Raw genomic sequence first — 9,309 nt, 5'->3', positions numbered from 1 at the left:
ATGTGGAGAGAGCCAAAGGGGCAAGGGGCACCTGGGATAGGCTGGGAGGAAGGAGGGTCCGACCAGAGCCGGCCAGAAGCTGGAAACCCAGCGAGGGCGGAAAGGCAGAGCAGCAGTTTGGGCGCGACCAGGCGCTGGCGTGTGAGAGTCGTGGGGTGTTGGAAGCCGCTGATGTGCGCGTCTTGGGTGCCAGGAGAGGATGTGAGAACAGTGTTTTCTGAGGCTTCCGCCCCCTTTGCCTGTGGCTGGAGGGGGAGGGCAGACTGGGTGAGGACTGGGTCTGAGACCAGAGAATGTCGGGAGAACTCTAGAAAACTCTGGAATTTTAAAGAGCAGACTAGGTAGTCTTCCTTCTCTGGATGTAATCCCCATGCCTTTTGGAAAAAGACATTTTTTGGCAGGGGCTGAGGTTCTGAGTCAGAGAAGCCTTGGGTTTTAGGTCAATGACAGGTTATGGATGGTGAAGGTCAGAAGGATCCCCGCCTAGCCAGCTCTGATTTGCACTTGGCATTTCCTGTTCCTGATTTGGAAATCAGTTTGACCCTGATTCCCAGTCCAAGTGCAAGTGCTCTGTAGGCTGGATGTGAATTTGGAGCATGAGGGGCTGCTTCCTACCCTGACCACCCATGGCCGACTGACAGGAGGAGCTCCACACTCCCTACCTCCAGAGGGGGTAGAATGGACAGGAGTAGAACACAGTGACCGCGGTGGCTTGGGCAGGAGGCCAGCCCAACGAGGCAAGGGTTCCTTCCTTAGTCTTGTTGCAAAAGGCTGATCCCCTAAGCTGGAAATCCAGCTTTCTTTATGTACTACCTCCAGATTTTTAAAAATTGGCCACTATTTCTAAAACCAACATAATTCCATGGTCCACGTCTGGCTTTTGGGCCTCCAGCATATGACTTCTGTAGAATCTCACTCTCTTTTTAACTTAGGGACGTTTTACATTTTGAGTACTGGATTTCTGTTGAGTTCCCAGAAAAAGAAGTTCACAAGGCTGGTGTCCCCTGGTTCTTAGTGTATATGTGGTGGTGATAGGTATTTGGGGATGAGAAGGACAGCAGGAGGGGACTGGTATTGGACCATACCTTCTTGTCAGCTAGCTCTAGGCAGCTGTCCAGTTAGTGAACACACAAGCCATTTCTATGAAACATTTATTTCCTTTGAAACCTCCAGAAACATGCCAGAAAATGTCAAGACAAGGATGGGGGAAAAAGAAAAGACAATAAGGAATAATAAAAAAATCCAAATGAAACAAATCAACATATAAAAAAACAAACTGCTAGCTTCAGCCATCAGATAGATCACCAACCTCAAATTAAATAGATTTGTTTTGCGGAAGTCCTTCAAAAATAACAGAAAACAAAACCAAAAATCATAATTTACGTTTGTCAATGTACACGATTAGGTCCCCAAAATGATTTGAATGATCTGAAGTTATGAGGAGACAACTAAAAAAAAAAGGCTCCAGGTTAGGGTCTGAGGAAAGGAGTGGGGGTGAGGGACTGGAGACTCCCTCCAGAAAAGGGAGTCAGGGAAGAAGGAGAGACATCACAGTAGTTGGCCAGGGCTGAGGATGGTGGCTGAGCGGCCACCCCACAGCGCCCACCTCACACCCTGGGCGTGGGGGAGAGCAGCTGAGAGCTGAGGTTTCTGCTCCAGACGGCAGGGCTGCTTGGGGACACAGGCTTATCATAGGAGATGCCATAGTACCCTCTTCTCTCGCCCCCACTCATCTGGCCTGGCACCTCCCTGAGTGCCTGCGTCTTGTGCAGTCCCCAGAGCCCCCTTCCTTGAGGTTCCTGGCCCCAGAGAGAAAGTGGCAAGTCCCTGGATGAGGGCTGGGCTGCTTGGCGCTGGCATGCAGCCCAGAGCTCTGAGCCAGACCCTCTCTGCCAACTCCTCCCTGCCTGCTGCCTCCCAAAAGGGAAGCTGCCTGCTCGCCCACCCTGACTTTGTCCCTCTAGAGTCGTCCTGCTGACCCCCAGCCCACGGGGGACTCGCCTCGGTCCTCAGCTTGAGGTTGGGGGAATCCACAGACTGTGGCCATACAGACTTGTTCTGGCGCAACTCTACATGAAAAAATAAATATATATATATATATATTTTTTGTTTTTAAAGAAGGAAAGAAAAGAAACTCTGTTTCCTGGGTGAACAGCATAGTACCACGTCGGCTCGGCTGCCTGGCAAGCTGCCCCTTATTGCCTTTAGAGAACCAGCGTCCAGAGGGCTCCGTGGGGCGCTCCTGGGGAGCACAGTGAGGGTGTCTGCTTGGTGCCACCCTGGGCCTTGGTGATGGGCTGGGAGGCTTGCAAAGGAGAACAAAACCCAAGGAGATGCAGGCTGTTTTTCTCCGGCCCTGACCTGAGGGCTTCATGAGCCCCTCCTGGGGCCAGGGGGCCGCCGGTCGGTCGTGCTGGGAGGGACTTGGCTGTGGTGGCCAGTAGCTGGAAGGTGGAGGGGCCTAGCGGCCCCAAGCCCAGGCGCTGTGGCCTCTGGCAGAAGAGGAGCTGATAGAAAAAGATTGTATAAATTGTCCTGATTGTACAAATAGAGTTTCTCTCTCAAAGAAGTTGACTCTGGATGCTGGGTTTTCCTTTCTCCATCCTGGGGCCCCCAAGAAAATAACTTAAAACTCTAAGAAAGTGCTCCTGGCTGCTTTTTGGAAGGAGGGTTTGGGAGGGATAATGTTCGTGATTTTTGGAGCTAGGGCACTGGGGACCTAGGACCTGGTCTGTTCCCTCTCTGGGTGTGGCGGGATGAAAGCGCTGGTTTCACACTGTATTTTTCATGCAGGGGGCTTAGCCCCAAAAGCTTCAACTGTCATTCGTGGGGAAGAAACCTACTTTGTGAGCTCCCAGACCAGTGGGGTTTGGAGACTGACTCCTGCCCCGTCCTAGCAAGAGGCCGTAGATGGGGACAGAGGACAGGTCCTGCAGCAGTGTGAACATGGCCGGCTCACAGGGAACATAGGTGGGCAGCCTCGAGGGGGCTTGAGGGCCACGGGCACACTCTGGCTCACAGCCCCACTGTGGACTTCCTTGAGTCCTACTGCCATCAGGCTTTCGAGTCCACGGGGAGGGCTGCGGGGGCAGTCAGTGCCAGGGCCCTGGCTGGGTTATCTTGGAGGTGAGTAGCAGAAGACAGCAGGAACCCACAGCCTGCCTGCAGGGAGGGAGCCAGGGCCTGGTGTGGAGGGGTAGGAACTCTGTGGCCTCTGTGCCTCAGAGTTCCTTCTCCCTGCAGAAGATCTCAGCAAACTTGCGCAGCTGCTCGCTGGCGGCCTGCGACTCCTCCTGCAGCCTCTGGTTGTTCTGTCGCAGGCTGGCCACTTCCGACTGCAACACCACCTTGTCCTGCTTCTCCTGTGTGGGGCAGAAGGCCAGGCATCAGCCAGGCCAGCTGGGGGCTCCTAACAGCGAGCGCCCTTCCTCTGCCCTGGCTGAGCCCCAGCCCAGCTCTGGTTTAGAGCTGACAGCTAGAACCAGGCTGCTGGGGTCCAAATCCCAGACTGACTAATCCCAGGCAAGTCCTGTTATCTCTCTGGGCTCCAGTTCCATAAACTCTAGAAAGTGCAGCTGAGGTTTTCTGAGGTTGTAGACATAAAGCTCTGAGGACCCAGCCTGATGTGAAGTAATCATTCTGTGAACATCACATTATTACTGTTGCCTCATCCCACCCTCACAACCACTCAAGGACTTGGGGACTACTGTTATCCTCATTTTCTAGGAATAGAAAACCTAGGCTTGCACAGCAGTGGGGAGCTGGGCTGCGGATGCAGCCTGAGCAGGCGTCCCCCCTTCCAGGGTAACATAACACTAGAGGCAGAGACTCCTCCAAGGTCACAAAGCATTCAGGACTGAGGTGGGGATTTGAACCCAGACTCCTGTTATTCCTGTGCTTGAGGACTAGCAAGTTATACTCTGCCATTTACCCAAAGATATGTTCACAAGTCAAAGTCTCCTCTGCCCTGTTTTTCCTTCCAACTCCGGAGCTAAGTCCCAGGAACTACTTATTTATTTTTGAGACAGAGTTTCTGTCACCCTGGAAAGAGTGATATGGTGTCATAGGTCCCAGTAATCTTAAGTCTTGGGCTCAAGTGATCCTCTTGCCTCAGTGTCCTGAGTATTTGGGACTTCAGGTGCCCTCTATAAGGCCTGGCTAGTTTTTCTATTTTTAGTAGAGATGGGGTCTCATTCTTGGTCAGGCTGGTCTCAATCTCCTGAGCTCAAGCAATCCACCCACGTTGGCCTCCCAGAGTGCTGGGATTACAGAAATGAGCCGCCTCAACTGGCTTCAGATATCCCTCTCAACTCATGGTTGTTAAACATTTTCTTAAAAAGTATGTCATCATCCTAGGATACAGTTCTGCGGCTTGCTTTTTGACTTACATTACTGGGCTTCTCTCGCATGTCAGTAAATATGTAGATCTGTCGTTATTTTAATTGGCTGCAGGCTATTCTACTGCACGGGTGACAGCCATTCTCCTGTTGATGGACAGCTGCACTGACTCCAATTTTTTATTGCCAACAGGGCAGCAATGTACATCCTTGTTCACTGATCCCTTTGTACTCATGCTAGAAATACTCACAGACAAATTCCTGTAAGTGGAATTGCTGGGTCCACGAGGGGCACAATTATATTTTTGATAAATATTGTCCACTGCCCTCCAAAAAGGCTGGGCCAATTTATTCTCCCTCCAGGAATATATTATAAGTTTCTTTGTGCGCTTACCAGCCTTTGGTGTTACCACTTTTTGCTCATGACTATACTCAAGAATAGGAGGGGACAAGTGCAGAGTGGACTTGGTAGGTGTCTAAACCTTGTTCGCATTGGCCCCTGAGTATCTGGGAAGTGGGCCTGGGATGGCATGCCATGAGAGAACTTACCTTCTGGAGGTCTGTGTGCAGCTGCTTCAGCATCACCTCCAGCTGGTACACCTTGCCTGTCAGATCCAGGGGGGGCTCCTCGCTGAAAGGATAAGAGACAAAGTCAGCCTGAGGCCCAACAGCCCCTGGGGAGGGCTCTCGAGCCACATCTGGGAAGATCACGGGGTATAGGCCCCTCTTGCCCCTGAGATTCTGCTGAATCCTTTCCTTGCTAGAGGTGTAAGGCATGCACCAAGAAGCTCTGAGGGGAAGCCAGAAGGCAGGCTTCCTCCTGGTCCTGCTCTACCCACCAAGGGCACTGTGTCAGGGGGATGGGGGCGCCTGCCTTGAAGTATATATTTTCCCTGAGGATCAGCCTTGTTCGTGTTGTTAGGAGAACTTCTTCCATGTATCTTCTAGATACAAAGAACCTACTCCACAGATGTCTACTGAGCTCCTAGCAGGTCTAGGCACTGTTCCAAGCACAGGAAGTGGACAGATATAAAAAAGGGCCCACCCTTGTGGATAGGGGTAATGATGCTGGCAACATGATGACAGAGTGCCTGTCTCTGAGAGCCCACCCTACACCTGGTCCTGGGCTCCTGGGTTCTAGGCGTGGTCCATCTAACAGACCCCCCTGCCCTCTGTGGTTTCCAGAAGAACTGCACAGCCACCCACAGATAGAAGATGAAGACTGGGCTCAGGCAGGGGATGCTGCCCATACAATTGCTAGTGCTGGGATTTGAACCCAGGACCTCTGTCCTGTGGCTCCTCCTCTGGGCAGATTCTCCCAGCCCTGGGCCTGCCTAGTCCCTGCAAAAGAGAACATGCAGCTCCTTCCTCTGAGGGAGGCCCCTCTGAGTACTGTGGGTACCAGGGGAGGGGACAGGGCTGCAACAGAAGTGAAGGGAGGCAAGATGTCTCAGCCGCCTGCTGCCCACCCAGTTCTTCCCCTGCACCATGATCCTGAAGTCTGGGGGACCTGCAGCTGCAGAGCGTGGTGGGAGGCAGAGAGGAGGAGGCCACCAGTTTGGGAGCAAAGGGAAGCCCAGTGCCACAGGGTCCCACACCCTGTGTTGTCCCTACCTCACTGTAGCATCTCTGCACCTTTACTTGCCTACATGAACCACAGTGGGCCATGCTGTGGTGCAGGTTGAGTTCCAAAGCCAGTGTGTAGAGCAAAAAACACAAAGAGTCCAAATTACCCTTAAAAATTACTTCACTTGCACCTCAGAAAGTGCACGGAGTGTTGTATACAGAAGCCTGTGCCATGCAGACAAGTGTGAAATGCACTATTTAAATCCATGTACAGGCAGAGCGTGCCATTTACATTCTCTCTGCCTCTTTTTAATTTTGTTTTCTGCCAAGTTAGTGCAGTCAAATATGTTGCATTAAATGTGAGAAGCAACTTATGAGATGGCAAATGTGAGATATCTGTCCCTATCTTCCTTCCTGCCCTATAAAGCCTCCTGAGGGCTGGGCCTGACCCCAGAGAGCCCAGCACCGGACCTGGCAGCGAGGCCGGAAAGGGTGTGTAAGGCAGTGTGATGAGGACTCTTGCAGGGATCTGCAGGGGACGATACAGAGGAGCAGACAGACGGGAGATTGGCGGCAGAGAGCTGGGGGGTTGCGGGACACTAGCATTTTTCAAAGTTGTTAGTGAAACAATTATGTGAGTATTGATTCGTCTTCTCCACCGGACTAGGAGATCTGCAAGGACAGGGGCTGAGTCTGTTTTGGTCACTGCTGGTTCTCAGTGCACGGACTGGCATAGCATAATCAGTCTAAAGTCTTTTAGGTAAAGGGAGTGGTAGGAGACTTCCAGCTAGGAACTACTTTCTACTTTGTGTCCTTCTGTCATTGCACAGACCTGCTGCTGATAGGGACCCGGGTGCGTGGGCCCCTAAATGTTCCCAAGGAAGCCTTACCTCATGGTAGGGGTGGTCCTGGGGGTCGGGGGTCCCCTTTCCAGGCTCAGGTGGCTGTGGACAGGGCTGTGTGCAGGTGGAATGTCAGGGCTCAGGGCTGGATCATTTAGAGAGAAGAGTGAGACGGCTCTTTGCACTGCCAGTGAGAGAGGGGAGAGAGGGCAGATGGGCAGGGCTGCCTGCTTCTTCCCCATCTGACAACCGCGCCCTTCCCTGCAAACCTCCGACCCAGACCTCCAAGACACTTCTGGTCACACATGTGATTGATTAAATGGGTGTAGAACAGATACCTGCCAAAGCCCCAACCAAAACAAGAACAAAACAAAATAGGAAAACAAAATCCCATCTTGATTCTGACCAAGGCTCTGTATCCAATGAACAGTTTATACAAAATACAAGGGATAAAGCTGGGCCCAGTGGCTCACGTCTATAATCCCAGTACTCTGGGAGGCTGAGGTAGGTGGATTGAGCTTATGAGTTCAATACCAGCCTGAGCAAAAGTGAAACCCAGTCTCTAAAAATAACTAGGTGTTGTGGCGGGTGCCTGTAGTCCCAGCTACTTGGGAGGCTGAGGCAAGAGAATCACTTGAGCCCAAGAATTTGAGGTTGCTGTGAGCTATGACGACCTGGCCCTCTATCAACAATGACAAAGTAAGACTCTATCTTTTTTTTCTTTTTTTGGCCGGGGCTGGGTTTGAACCCACCACCTCCGACATATAGGGCCGGCACCCTACTCCTTTGAGCGACAGGCGCTGTTCTGTCTTTTTATTTTTGAGACAGAGTTTTACTTTGTTGCCCTCGGTAGAGTGCTGTGGCATCATAGCTCACAGCAACTTCAAACACTTGTGCTTAAGCCATCCTCTTACCTCAGCCTCCCAAGTAGCTGGGACTATAGGTGCCTGCCAGACTGCCTGATTGTTTTTTTGTTGTTGTTGTTGTTGCGATTGTCATTGCTGTTTTAGCTGGCCCAGGCCAGGCTGGGTTTGAACCCGCCAGCTTCGGTGTATGTGGCCGGCGCCCTACTTACTGAGCTACGGGCACTGTTGAGACTCTTGTCTTAAAAAAAAAATACAAAATACGAGGGATGGAGAAATAAGTTAAATGACAGAGTGAGGTACTAACCAACCAAATTCAGAACTAGCATGCTCTAAACATAAACGACCTGGTTTGGTCAACAAATAAATGATATGAAAAACAGGGCCAAATGCAGATGGATTGGTGCTGGGTGATGGGTCCACAGGGATTCGCTCTCCTTCTGAGAAGGCTGGTTACAGTTCAAACGCAAAGACAAATGAGACATGGAATATCATGCATATTGAAGAGAGAAAAGAAATCGCTCGGGTTGCCAGTTACAGATGAAGAGTGCTGGGTCCCACCTTAGACACGTGACTCACTCTGGGGTTGTCTGAGACATCTGTGTTTTTGACTGTTAGATTATCTTTCTGTCATGGCAAGAGCTGGTGACAGCCCTAGTGCCCTCAAGTAGTGGCTAGTTTGGTGAACCACGGATAGCCAGACAATAGAATCCTTGGGAGTGCCAAATAAGGTGTTGTGTGCGCTGTGGAGACAGGTAGGTACCACCAGGGCCAAAGCTGGGTGGCTGTGTACATGCCATTGTGGTATGGGGCAGCCCCAGAGCTATTTCTGGGCTTCAAAGAACAACAAAGAAAATACCCAGATGCCCTTCCCCTAGAGCAGGCGTCCTCAAACTATGGCCTGCGGGCCACATGCGGCCTGCCTAGGACATTTATTCGCCCTGCCCGGTGTTTTTGCTGCCGCTGCCTGTCCTGCTTAGCAGCTGACTTGTCCCTGGGCCCACAGTCTGGCCCTCCAACGGTCTGAGGGACAGTGAACTGGCCTCCTGTATAAAAAGTGTGAGGACCCCTGCCCTAGAGCCACCATTGTTAACATCTTGCCATATTTACTTTCTTTCTCTCCTCATCTGTGTGTGTTATTTTTTTCTCCTAATCACTTGAGAGCAAACTGTCAACATCATGGTACTTTCACTCTGTGAACATCATTAGAAATTGCTAAAAAATATGATCACAACACCACTATCATACTCAAGGAACTTAACATTTATATTGCTACAACATTATCTACTATACCACATAGTTATCTTTAACATTTCTCCAATTTGAGCGGTGCCTGTGGCTCAAAGGGGTAGGGTACCGGCCCCATATGCCAGAGGTGGAGGGTTTAAACCCAGCCCCGGCCAAAAACTGCAAAAGAAAAAAAAAATTTCTCCAATTCTCTGAATAGTATCTTTCATAGCTGGGTTTTTTTTTTTTTCTACCTTGGATTTAATATTTATTCTCTTTGAAAATATTTTTACAGGAATAATTTCAAATATACCCCGAAGCAGAGAATAACTCATTGTTAGTCTTTAGGAGCCTGTCACCAGTTTCAACGATTTTCCACATATACGACTCTGGCTTCTTCACCTTTATCTCTTTTGCTTTTTAAAATCTGTATTCCCTGATTAGTCCTCTACTTAACTCTTTTTTTTTTTTTTT

At 50.6% G+C, this 9,309-nt stretch overlaps 1 protein-coding gene across 1 annotated transcript in view; it reads right to left on the bottom strand.

Annotated features, from left to right (window-relative positions):
• Positions 1–1,134: 1,134 nt before the first annotated feature.
• The window catches only part of SIPA1L3 (signal induced proliferation associated 1 like 3), a 248,595-nt gene continuing 240,420 nt past the window's right edge, over positions 1,135–9,309 (bottom strand). Inside the window, exons 20-22 of the mRNA XM_003796134.3 lie at positions 6,794–6,929; positions 4,887–4,968; positions 1,135–3,362 (exon numbers count right to left, since the gene is read on the bottom strand). Coding sequence (XP_003796182.1) covers positions 3,222–3,362; positions 4,887–4,968; positions 6,794–6,929 — 359 coding nt within the window. The 3' untranslated portion in view covers positions 1,135–3,221. The remainder of the gene's footprint in view (positions 3,363–4,886; positions 4,969–6,793; positions 6,930–9,309) is intronic.

This window comes from Otolemur garnettii, unplaced genomic scaffold (genome assembly GCF_000181295.1).
Source record: "Otolemur garnettii isolate 467f Iridium unplaced genomic scaffold, OtoGar3 scaffold00100, whole genome shotgun sequence".
NCBI classification, from domain to species: domain Eukaryota; kingdom Metazoa; phylum Chordata; class Mammalia; order Primates; family Galagidae; genus Otolemur; species Otolemur garnettii.
This window is presented reverse-complemented; position numbering and strand designations above follow the sequence as displayed.